Raw genomic sequence first — 13,066 nt, 5'->3', positions numbered from 1 at the left:
TTTGCCTCTGAAAAAGTATTTTATCTGGTCCAGTCAGGGATGTTTTACTTTAATGTCATGCATTTTAATGCACATTCCTCCATGAAACATTTAAACTATGCCTTACACAAGCATGCACAGTTTCTATTCAGCATTTAACACACATATGGTGAAACATTTACAATTTATATAAACTGTCAAGCAAATAATTGCGATTATGACAATTAATTGTCAAACAAATGATCATACTTCTAAGGTGTATGTGTGCTTCATACATTTATTCATATTTAACTTGGAATCATATCAAAATCTTGTCATAGACTATTTCATTTTAGACAGCGTGTGGGCACTGAATTAAGCGAAGTACTGGTACTTTTGACATCATCACAAGACGATGAAACATTTGGGGCTTTACGGAAAACATTGAAGACTTAAGCCCCGGTAGCCTACCCATGGACTTGAACACTAGAGGTGCTGCAATAACAACAACCTTTATTCACTTTCACACAAATCATGAGTACTTTTCGCTCTGTTCCTCACACAATGCTATCTTATGACACTGAAACACTTTAACTATATAGTGCAACAAAAATGCATTTTTCATCTCATATCTGCTTTTTCTGACACTATCGGTTAGGTTTATGTTTAGTTTAGGGTAGGGAGGTCGGTTTTGTTATTTAAAACTCGATAGAGCATTAACCTTAAAAAAACACTCATCTGTCTGAGAGAACATTTAACATACTTTAAGCACCACACTGTGGACATTTCAACTCGGAACTGCCGCAATACGTGTCATGACAATGCAAAAATGTCGCCACAGTCACGTAATTGTCATTAGATCAGGCTGACTGTTATACAACAGTTCTACAAACAAGTTATCAAGTATATTTTAGAAACAATATGGCAAGTTGTTTTGTTAAATTCACCTCCCCCAACAAAAATAGTTCCAAATGAACCCAAATCAGGATCAACCGTTGCATGTCGCCCAGCAATGTAAAGACGTTTAGTCCCAAGCGGAGGGATACAAAGAGTGAAGCGTCTCAATGCTGTTTTATTAAATCAAAAGATAAAAAGGCTTGTGAAACACTGATCTGATCTATGACACACAATGTAAGAAGCAGTAATTATGTCCAAAACATATTCATCCCTCCTTCTCTTTCCTTCAGAGGATTGACAGAATGTGTGCAGATGCTGACCACCTGCCTGACAGATGATAAAATGGACAAAACTCCCATAGACTTACATTGCAGGAGGGACCCTGCAGTCTAGTGCAATATCTTATACTTCTCTTGCTAAACTTACATTGCAATTAGTATTGTCAAAAGTACCGATACTTCGGTACCAAGTTGGTACTAAAATAAAAAAGATGTAAACGATTCCAGTGTTTCTGCAGTACCGGTAGAACCGAGCACCGACTCAGTCCGGTACCAGCGCGCAGTATGACTGACACTCGACAGCTTTAACATGCTCACGTGCTTATTTTGAATGTGTGCTCTGTTACTCCTTTTACTCTGAAATGGACAATTAATCAAATTAAAATCATGACATGTCCTAGTGTGATTTATTATACCGCTAAAGGCTGCAATCTTAGTGTGGAAGAGTTGCGTACTTTAAATAAATCCGACTGCTCATCCACTAGAAACTCCACAGACACTGAGAATCTGAACAGAATACCTTGTCAACCAACCTCCAACCCCTGACAACGAAGTGAGACATTCAGTTAATATGCTCATAATAACCTTGGCAGGCTCATGTCGTTTGTGTGGTTTTACAAAGACTAATCCACATTATCTTCTCTGTGTGCTTAACTGTTCTGAAACTTCCTAATGTGAATAAACTGCACTCAATTCATGTCAGAATGATTGTATTTATGACAACACACACGAACACAACCACATCACCATAATTACCAGAGGGAGAAACACTAACGCTAACCTGTATTGATAATAATTATGAATTATGAAAACAACTGTGAATTTTTTACGATAACATTAATTTGTACACATTTTGTGTACTGTTTATGAAGAATAATGACATAGCAAGTTCATAAGATTTTTGTGACAAAATTACATTTCGCATCCTTCTATATGGCAGCAGGAGAATGGTCAACTATATTAATGATTACATATTACACATAATGCACATTTTTTGCTCTTCATTTTGTTTGGCTAATCGTTTTGTTCATATAGAGAAGATGAGATATTTATGGTGTTGAAACATGTTTATGGTGATTGGATATGAATAATTGTGTCATGCACCAAAATAAAGGGTTTTAAAACTACACATCATCACACTTAATAATGATGTTAGATATCAGGAAACAAACCGCCATGTTTGCCTTCAGATACTCCTATTCTCTACAGAGATCACATAATTATTAAGTTTTTATTTTTGTTGGATATTTTATTTTATTTTATTTTTTTAACTCCTTTTCTCCCAATTTGGAATGCCCAATTCCCACTACTTAGTAGGTCCTCGTGGTGGCACGGTTATTCACCTCAATCCAGGTGGCAGAGGACAAGTCTCAGTTGTCTCCGCTTCTGAGACCGTCAATCCGCGCATCTTATCACGTGACTCGTTGTGCATGACACCGCGGAGACTCACAGCATGTGGAGGCTCATGCTACTCTCCACGATCCACACACAACTCACCACACGCCCCATTGAGAGCGAGAACCCCTAATCACGACCACGAGGAGGTTACCCCATGTGACTCTACCCTCCCTAGCAACTGGGCCAATTTGGTTGCTTAGGAGACCTGGCTGGAGTCACTCAGCACGCCCTGGATTCGAATTCGTGACTCCAGGGGTGGTGGTATTTTGTTGGATATTTTTTTGCTTATGTATTAATTCCTTTGCTGCATTTCTTTGAGAAGATGTCGAGTTTGTTGAGGAACATTTTTAATAATAAAAATATTGGTCAACGACATCAGACTGAAATGTGGCATGAAGTGAAATTGAGCATTTTGGTAAGCTTCATTTAAAACCAATTTAAGTGTTTATTCTTTTTACTTTGAATATGTTAAGTTCCAAATAATGAGAAACTTATATAGGAAGTAGTTTTTATTTATAAAGTAATTATTTCACTGACTGGATTAAGTAAGGAATAATTGACGACGGACCGTTGAATTGTTTAAAAATAATGCACACCCGAGGTGGTAATGCGGTCACGATGCGCAGCGGAGTGTGCATTATTTTTCAAAAATTCAATGAGTCAATTATTCCACTTATACCGCGGTTACCTGTTATATAGCTGTTTGTGAATGTAAAAAGTCTGCATGACAAATGGAGTTACTGACACCCAAAAGAAAGAACCGATTCTGAACACCTGAAACGAGTCGTTAGTAATTCCAGACTTACTTCCTGTACTAACCTACGAAATTTGGTAACAAAAAACCTGCCTCTGGCCGCTTGTGAACAGCTTTGACCCGCCCTCAAACACTACACTAAGCAGTAGACCAATCACAACAGACTGGGACATCTGACCAATCAGAGCAGAGTAGGCTCTCTGAAAGGAGGAGTTTAGAATGAATCCTTTAGAACGGATCATTGAACGAGTCGTTTTTGACACTGGGAAAAAAAGGTAAAGCTGCAATTTAAATTTTGAGCAAATTAAAGTGTTTTTTGACCTTGGATGCATGTAAATCTATTGCATGAGACCTTTAAAACAAATTAGGCACGTTTAAAAACCATAAAAGGTGCTCTTTAAGACATCGTTCAGGGTTTTATCTCAAGACATTTTCTGGTTTTCATCCCTAAAATGCTCGTGTGAGTGGAACTACTTTCTTCTGCCACATATTCAGCGTCTTGCTTTAATACAGTCGGAGCCTTCCTGGCTAATTCAAAAACGTCACATTAGAACTAGCAACGGAGGCTTGCGCTGATTTACTCAAGGACTTACTGGAGTAACAAGTTTGTGCGTGTGTGTGTGAGAGTTTGCATTTGAGGGATCGAAAGAAACTCTAAAATGAGAGAGATCGCTTCTGGGATTACGTTTTTGTTGCAGCTCTCCTTAGAAGTAACATCGCTTCAAAATCGCCATATTCCCGTTGTAAACCTAAACAACTTTTTTTCATCCCCACTGAGATGCAGGAGTGCGCTGACATGACGACTCTGTTTTTCTATCACAAGTATGTTTGGGCCTTAAGTGCGTTACGCTTATAATGTGTGTCCTCGAGGGTTTTTCCCACAAATATTTCAGATAATATAGAAACTGTTGAATTGATCAAGTGTATCTAGCTCCGATACAGCTCAAGCCTTTGTTGAAATTCGAAAACGTCACATTTGAACTAGCAGCGGAGGATGTGCTGCTTTTCTTTCTTTCTCTCTCTCTCTCTCTCTGTGTGTGTGTGTGTAAGCGAAACAGGGGGCAGGGGGTAGCGCTGTGTTTTCCACTACAGCTATGTGAGGCTGATTAGGGTGAAATATATTGAAACATTGAAAGTTATTTCGGATAATAGAAATTGTTTTATTGATCAAGTCGTGGAGGTGCGGCTCTATTTGTTGGTTACGACTCGAGTCTCAGTATGCATGTGTGAGCGTGTGTGTGAGTGTGTGTGTGTGTGTGTGTGAGCCTGTGTAAGTACAGGGGAGACAAGGGAGCATGAGGGCTCATTTTAACCGAAATTGAAATAAATGTAGGATATTTTAGACACTGTATGATGTTCTTAAACGATTTACTTTAACCAATGACTTTGTTTATATGGTTATTTAATAGTGGTAGCCTGTAGGGCTCTTTGAAATAACTGAAATCATTTGGCGAAGTGATATGGAACCGTTATGCGGTCAAGACCTGGAACTACTGTATAACCGTGTGTTTCCTTGAAAAATAATTGCACATCTTAGAACGTCCATGATCCAATCAGAATCAAGCATTCAACAGACCCGTGGTATAACTAAAAAAACAGACATTACAATATTGTTATTTAATATATAAAGCAATTTTTATTGATTTTCCAGAAAAAAATATTTATCATGATATAAAATTATTCATATCGTTATCGTCTGATCGTCTCTTTTGACCAATTGAGTTCAGATTTTGAGGGGAGAGTCTTTGATTTCATGATGGCAAACATTAATCATTACATCAGTGTATTACTGCATGACAATAAAGAGCAAAGTGTAAAGAAGAAAAAACACTATAAACTGGTACACCATTTCTCTTTATTATACGTACATTTAATTTAAGCACAAATATGAAGTTTAGAGTAGAATTCAGAGTTATTTTAGTGGAATACTAGATGTGTGTGCTTTTCATTTGTGTCACTACATGTTGATATCAGGCATACTGAAGAAGATTCGGGAAGTTCTCGTGCACTTCTCGTGTGCAATTTTCTGATCGGACGGTTATTTCCTTTCAAATCCGCACGAAACGGCAATAGATCAAACGGATCGCCCAAAACACATCCTGAAGATATAATCAATCCCAAAATTCATTCATAAATTTGCGCACATAGCATCGGGAGAGTTTATTCGTGATAACAAACAACATAAAAGAAGGACTTGCGGAAGTTTATTGCACTGATTTGCACAGAACGGAAAAAAATAATTAAATAAAAAACAGCTGAAAATAATGATGAGACACTCCTCTTGCTCTCTCTCTATATATCTGACTGTCTTGTGCTCATAGTCTCTCACTTGTTGGGACAGTGCGCACACCTGACGACTCGTCGGCCAGATATCAAACAGGTTTGAAATCCGTCAGGTTTGATAAAGCATCTGCGACTAGTCTGGGAAAGTCACAGAAGTTCGTACACTACACGACCATCGGACGCCGAATCAGAACATCAAAAGAGATGAGCTTGAGTCATGTAGTGTGCACTAGGCTTAAAGCTGAGATGGCAGAAAGTATTTTAACATTTAAAAAGTTACACACTTCAGATTTAAGTATGCACAGACTCAGTATGTATCGCAGACAACACAACACAGTGAACAACAATGCCCTGACATCATGATGAAATGTGTGCAAAAGCATAAGATAAATGAATAGAAGTAAAGAACAGTGTGTGACTGTCATGTGAATAAGAGGCAGCACATTCCTTCACACTGAGACGTGTAATCTCTATGTAAACTCCCACCTCAGCGCTCAAAGGAGCCCACTATCAAAGATCCTGATCAACCCCTGTTAAGACCATACTGACACATCAACACCCTCCTATGAGTTATCTATTGCAGATTTATTGCTGTTCACCAGGACCAGACGTAATATATCCTCATGTTCAGCACTGGGTCTGATTTTAACCTTAAATCTTGATGTTTACAATGTTCATGATCATGTTAATTGTCAACCAAATTTCACCAAACACTCACTGTCTGTAAATGTTCGTAAATTGTATGTAAAAGCACCGTTTATGTCACATAAGTAGTTCAGTTCTTACTGATAATCAGGCCTATAGTGTACATTAGACGAGAGTTAGGGTCTCCTGACAGCTCAAAGTACACTTACATAAAGCATATCTTATCCATACACCTTGAACAAAACCTGAGAAATGCACTTTAGAGCAAACTGATCTATGTACTGATCTGTACTGAAGTGACCGGATTTCTTTAGAACAAAACAGACAGTAAAACTGATATATGTAGATCCAGGGTTTTCAGTCGGGGTCCATTCAGATCCTTGAACTGGTATATAAAACACAGCTTTCAAACAGATTTTCTATATTTCAAATGTATTTCTAAAGTTGGTTAATTAGTTCTATAGTTTTATTTCACATGAACTGTCAAATGAAACGACGTCTTGTGTGGCTGATTCAATCATTCCTGAACATGGCAAAGGTAGTTAATTGAGAAACTAGGTCAACACTAGTCAAGCATTATGTAATATTTATGGCACATTTCAGACAGAGCATACGGAAATCTGATGTAAACACATACAGCATAGGAAATATATGTTCATATATAGTTTTCACTGATATAAAAAAGTCCCATCCTTGTACTACAAAAATGTCCGGTTTCATATATGTAACACATTTTCCCACATATGGAATTTGGATATGAACATACTGTAAATGTTCAGATGTATGAGGGTCAATGATCTTTTTATCCAGATCTATTCAATCTATCAAAAATACATTTCAAATGCCATTCACACAAAACAATGACATGAATACGCCTCCCTTATTAACATGTTTTCAATTACTGAGTTCAAAGTCATTTTGATATTTTTTCTGGGGCTTAAAGTCAAAAATGTCATGTGGTGTAACCGTCCAAAGACTTAAAGACCTGTTATGCTTTTTGGGATTTCCTTTTCGTTTAGTGTGTAATATAGCTGTTTGTACATGTAAAAGGTCTGCAAAGTTACAAAGCACAAAGTCCACGCCAAAGGGAGTTATTCTCTCCCACAGACAACACTGCTCCTGAACTGTCTGAAACACCTGGTTTGCAGTCCAGCTGTTACTTCCATAACATAGCTACGTCACTGTGTAACACATCTGCATAATGCCCGCCTCAGGAATGTGCTGCTCAGAAAGTCTCGGGAGCTGAAACTCGGTTATGGTAAGGGGTGTTACATTTCCGACACATGCTCTAAGTGGTTGACCAATCACAACAGACTGGGCCAGCTGACCAATCAGAGCAGACTGTGCTTTTCAAAAAGGGGGGCTTTAAAGTGACAGGAGGTAAATCAGGGCGTTTGAGCCAGAGGATGAACAGAGGGGAAAAGAAATGTACAGTATGAGAAAAATTATGTGTTTTTTTTAACATTATAGCATGTAATCCTATTCTAGTAGACCCCCAAAATAAAATAATGAACCCGTAAATTAGCATAATATGGGCTCTTTAAAGAATTAAAGTCTTAATAAAAACAAATGTTGGCATCAGTAGTGCAGAATAATATTTTATTATTACTTATTAAAAATAAGCAGTGAAAATTAGTATTTTAAAATATGATTAATATAGAACAACCAGTGGCGTATCCAGGACATTTTTACTGGGGTGGCCAAGATGGGGCACAGACCTAGTGTGGGGTGGCGATACCGGGAGAACCTTTATGAATGGCACATGATCAAAATGTGTAAATATCGCATTGCTTTGCTTCAACATCTACACATGTAGAATAAATTAATTCTTAAACTCATGTTAGCATTCACTGAATTGTTTGTATTCAATATCAGACTGTTGTTTTGACATTTGACAGTTTTCTATTCCTGTTCTATTTCAAACCATTACAGTTTCTGGGAATCTCTGGTTATTTTAACATAACATCCATTTTTAAATCAGTAATTGTTTAGGAAAAGTCAGTTCCACATTTTTAAGAGCTATTCTCATTGTAGAGAAATAATCTGCGTATAACATCAGGTATAGTGAATAATCATAAAAAGATACAAGTACAGGTGATAACTGATTGAGGCGCAATTCAATCAATCATTCGATCAATTATTCATTCATTTATTAGCTATAACTGCACTGTCCAGCAGAAATATTGTTAAATTGTCAAATCAGTGTGTGAAATTGGCTACGAGGGCTTATAGGTGTCTGTCTGGAAACCCCAAAATTGCAGACTGAGCTCTGAATACAGTAAAAAACAAAACTCTATTTACAGTGTATTTTCCACATGTTCTGATAGCTTCAATTACTTTGAATATTACCAAATAAAATAGTTAGTCAAATCATTTGAGGCATTTAAGTGCGATTTGCCCTGCCTCTGCATATTTAAAGATTTTATTGGTCTGACTGACCAATAATACACATAAAGAGCTCATAAATAACTCATGTAAAGATTTAAAGTAGTCACAGCACAAACCCTTCCATTTCACACACAGGTTAGCCATATACAGGTGCATCTCAATAAATTAGAATGTCGTGGAAAAGTTCATTTATTTCAGTAATTCAACTCAAATTGTGAAACTCGTGTATTAAATAAATTCAATGCACACAGACTGAAGTAGTTTAAGTCTTTGGTTCTTTTAATTGTGATGATTTTGGCTCACATTTAACAAAAACCCACCAATTCACTATCTCAAAAAATTAGAATATGGTGACATGCCAATCAGCTAATCAACTCAAAACACCTGCAAAGGTTTCCTGAGCCTTCAAAATGGTCTCTCAGTTTGGTTCACTAGGCTACACAATCATGGGGAAGACTGCTGATCTGACAGTTGTCCAGAAGACAATCATTGACACCCTTCACAAGGAGGGTAAGCCACAAACATTCATTGCTAAAGAAGCTGGCTGTTCACAGAGTGCTGTATTCAAGCATGTTAACAGAAAGTTGAGTGGAAGGAAAAAGTGTGGAAGAAAAAGATGCACAACCAACCAAGAGAACCGCAGCCTTATGAGGATTGTCAAGCAAAATCGATTCAAGAATTTGGGTGAACTTCACAAGGACTGAGGCTGGGGTCAAGGCATCAAGAGCCACCACACACAAACGTGTCAAGGAATTTGGCTACAGTTGTCGAATTCCTCTTGTTAAGCCACTCCTGAACCACAGACAACGTCAGAGGCGTCTTACCTGGGCTAAGGAGAAGAAGAACTGGACTGTTGCCCAGTGGTCCAAAGTCCTCTTTTCAGATGAGAGCAAGTTTTGTATTTCATCTGGAAACCAAGGTCCTAGAGTCTGGAGGAAGGGTGGAGAAGCTCATAGCACAAGTTGCTTGAAGTCCACTGTTAAGTTTCCACAGTCTGTGATGATTTGGGGTGCAATGTCATCTGCTGGTGTTGGTCCATAGTGTTTTTTGAAAACCAAAGTCACTGCACCCGTTTACCAAGAAATTTTGGAGCACTTCATGCTTCCTTCTGCTGACCAGCTTTTTAAAGATGCTGATTTCATTTTCCAGCAGGATTTGGCACCTGCCCACACTGCCAAAAGCACCAAAAGTTGGTTAAATGATCATGGTGTTGGTGTGCTTGACTGGCCAGCAAACTCACCAGACCTGAACCCCATAGAGAATCTATGGGGTATTGTCAAGAGGAAAATGAGAAACAAGAGACCAAAAAATGCAGATGAGCTGAAGGCCACTGTCAAAGAAACCTGGGCTTCCATACCACCTCAGCAGTGCCACAAACACTTCACCTCCATGCCACGCCGAATTGAGGCAGTAATTAAAGCAATAGGAGCCCCTACCAAGTATTGAGTACATATACAGTAAATGAACATACTTTCCAGAAGGCCAACAATTCACTAAAAATGTTTTTATTGGTCTTATGATGTATTCTAATTTGTTGAGATAGTGAATTGGTGGGTTTTTGTTAAATGTGAGCCAAAATCATCACAATTAAAAGAACCAAAGACTTAAACTACTTCAGTCTGTGTGCATTGAATTTATTTAATACATGAGTTTCACAATTTGAGTTGAATTACTGAAATAAATGAACTTTTCCACGACATACTAATTTATTGAGATGCACCTGTACATCTGTAAAAGGCTTTACACACCTCCGTCATTAAATCAGAAACATGGCATTTCATATTTCATGTCAATATAAAGATAACATGCTGAATGTGGTGTAGGGTCTTTACTCTTTAACCTAGCTACTGTAACAATGAAAAAATGTTTTCACATTCACATGGAAATTCGGGATAAATGAAACGTTAGATTAGATGAACATACCTCTCAAATAACAGCTTTCTTTTTGACCACAAATCGACGTCGTCAACTCATTGGAAGTTGGAGGTAGACGCTAGCTCGTGTCAGCTTCGTGCTTCTGAATGACCGTTATACTCCAGACCTGGCGCCCGCTGCGCCCGCGACCTGCGGCACCTGCCTAGCCACCCGCGGCCTGCCCCTCCCACCACTGATCAAAGATCAGCTCACGCAGCTTCAGTTCCACCACTACTATAATGGTCAGAAATATAAAACTGACCCTGGGTCAGTGTGGCTCTAAATCAACAAATGACCTGAGATGTCATCTTTGATTGACAGGCGTTTCTATTGGTTCTTCGTTCTTGTGTTGATGAACATGATGAACTACCAATCAGTTCTGGGGTGGCCACAGGGTGGCCAATGAGCTTTCAGGGGTGGCCCAGGCCACCACCTAAAATTGCCACTGAGAACAACTTTGTGCACCAAATCAAAGTAAGTTGCCATTTTGTCATCATTTTAAAAAAAAAAACACAAGACTTTTAGACCCTCAATACTGTGAGAAGTAAAAAAAATGATAGTTTTGTCATATCATTCAAAATCATTTAATGAAAATGCACATTTTGTTCACATCATTTGGTAAAACCATTAGAAAACTTCTTGATATTCTTGGCTCAATATTTATTATACCTTGAAAAATATGTGACAAACTTGATGGTTACACCACATGACACTTTTAAAGTCATTACATCTTTTTTTATTATTATTATTTGTGCCATGATTACATTTCTGTGAACTTGATAAATGTGTTTTAAACTAGATTTTTTTAAAGATTTCTAATTTTTATCACATCGAACAACGTCAGTGACGCTTCTATATGTTCAGATATTTCCATATATTCAAGAATGTGTGTGTGTGTGAGTGTGTGTGTTTGTGTGTGTAAATGTGTGTATGTGTGTGTAAATGTGTGTGTGTGTGAGTGTGTGTGTTTGTGTGTGTGTAAATGTGTGTATGTGTGTGTGTAAATGTGTGTGTGTTTGTGTGTATGTAAATGTGTGTGTGTGTGTTTGTGTGTTTGTGTGTGTGTGTGTGTGTGTGTTTGTGTGTGTATGTGTGTGTGTGTAAATGTGTGTGTGTGTGTGTGTGTGTGTGTGTGTGTGTGTGTAAATGTGTGTGTGTGTTTGTGTGTGTGTGTAAATCTGTGTGTGTGTGTGTGTGTGTGTGTGTAAATGTGTGTGTGTGTGTGTGTGTGTGTGTGTGTCTGTGTGTGTGTGTGTGTGTTTGTGTGTGTGTGTGTGTGTCACTCAGCTAGATTGAAATGTCAGTATATGAATGTCTGACCGGAAGAATCAAGATCATCAAGTGTGTCCCCAAAACACGGTCAACTCTATAATCAGATATGATCAGCATTAAGTGTGTATGTCAAAGGTGAAATAAAAGTGCACGTACAGTGATTGGATCCGCTCCAGTGCTGCTGTCTGAACGGATGATGCGGGATCTTGTCTGGGATCAGACATCCTCTGCTCTGGTTATAATAATCCATCATGAGGAAAGGGTTCACATCCACACTCTCATACATGTTCAGATCGGACACATCCACGAATACACACTTCAACTGAGAGATGCGTCCATCCCACACATTCCCATATATTCCCAGAGGAGATCAGGATCTACAGGAGCATGGAAAACTCAAGCTGAAGCCCGTGTGCATCATCAGAGATCCGGATCGATCCAATCGATGTGTGATCAAATGCAACTTATTGCAGGAAAGCCAAATATATGGCTTAAGAGAGATACATTTTGTCCTGGTATGAAAAGGTGCAAATGATAAAGATCTTATAGATGATATGTGATGTTGTTCGTACTCCAAATCCTCGATCGGTTTAATAATGCAATAGTAAAACACAAAATCAACGAAGCAGCAATAAATCCATGAAATGTCCAGTGTGAAATGATGATGATAATGAGTTTGTCCGGTTTAATGTTGTTATTTGATCCGTTTATGTCCGCGCTGTCATTAAACTCTTTCACCGACGTTAAAGAGATTTTGTTAAATGTCTCGTCTCCTCCCGGATATAAACAGCACACAGACGCCTGTATGATCAGCTTGTGTGTGTGTGCGTTTTAATCCGGTGTGTCCGTGAGCGCGGAGCGGCGGCGAATGCGATCAGACTGTGACGAGAGCGAGCAGCTGTCTGTAAGCCCCGCCCACATCACATTCACTATAAATACGTCTGTCTCAAAACTCCGCCCACATTCCGTCTCTCTCTCTCTCTCTCTCTCTCTCTCTCTCTCTCTCTCTCTCCCACTCTGGGTCTCTGTCACTTTCAATGGGTAAAACAACATCATTAAATGAGCTTTTTATAGCCTACTACTGCCTGGCAGATATCAATTAAATAGGTGTCCTCAGAAGTTACACCTGTAGGAGTGGCACATGCCTTTTTTAACCAATCAGAAACACTCTCTACCTGTCAGTCTTTTTATATGTCTGGGTTGGGTGACATGTCATTGGAAAGGGGATTTGGGACCTCACCTTAATTACTGAATTATCAGGCTGATAATTCATGACTTT

The 13,066-nt window shown here is 38.5% G+C and overlaps 1 protein-coding gene across 4 annotated transcripts in view; it reads right to left on the bottom strand.

Annotated features, from left to right (window-relative positions):
* LOC127423478 (retinoic acid receptor alpha-A) overlaps nucleotides 1-13,066 on the bottom strand; it is a 425,939-nt gene that overhangs the window by 45,540 nt on the left and 367,333 nt on the right. For 2 of the 4 annotated variants that reach the window (XM_051667807.1, XM_051667808.1), the window contains exon 1: nucleotides 11,944-12,672. The exons of the other annotated variants lie outside the window; for them this stretch is intronic. In XM_051667807.1, coding sequence (XP_051523767.1) covers nucleotides 11,944-12,073 — 130 coding nt within the window. In that variant the 5' untranslated portion in view covers nucleotides 12,074-12,672. Of the gene's footprint in view, nucleotides 1-11,943; nucleotides 12,673-13,066 lie in introns of those variants that run through there. 4 annotated transcript variants of the gene reach the window in all.

The sequence above is a fragment of the Myxocyprinus asiaticus genome, chromosome 32 (genome assembly GCF_019703515.2).
Source record: "Myxocyprinus asiaticus isolate MX2 ecotype Aquarium Trade chromosome 32, UBuf_Myxa_2, whole genome shotgun sequence".
In the NCBI taxonomy this organism is placed as follows: Eukaryota; Metazoa; Chordata; class Actinopteri; order Cypriniformes; family Catostomidae; genus Myxocyprinus; species Myxocyprinus asiaticus.
Note: the sequence above shows the minus strand (reverse complement) of the source record. Positions and strands in the feature narration are given on the sequence as shown.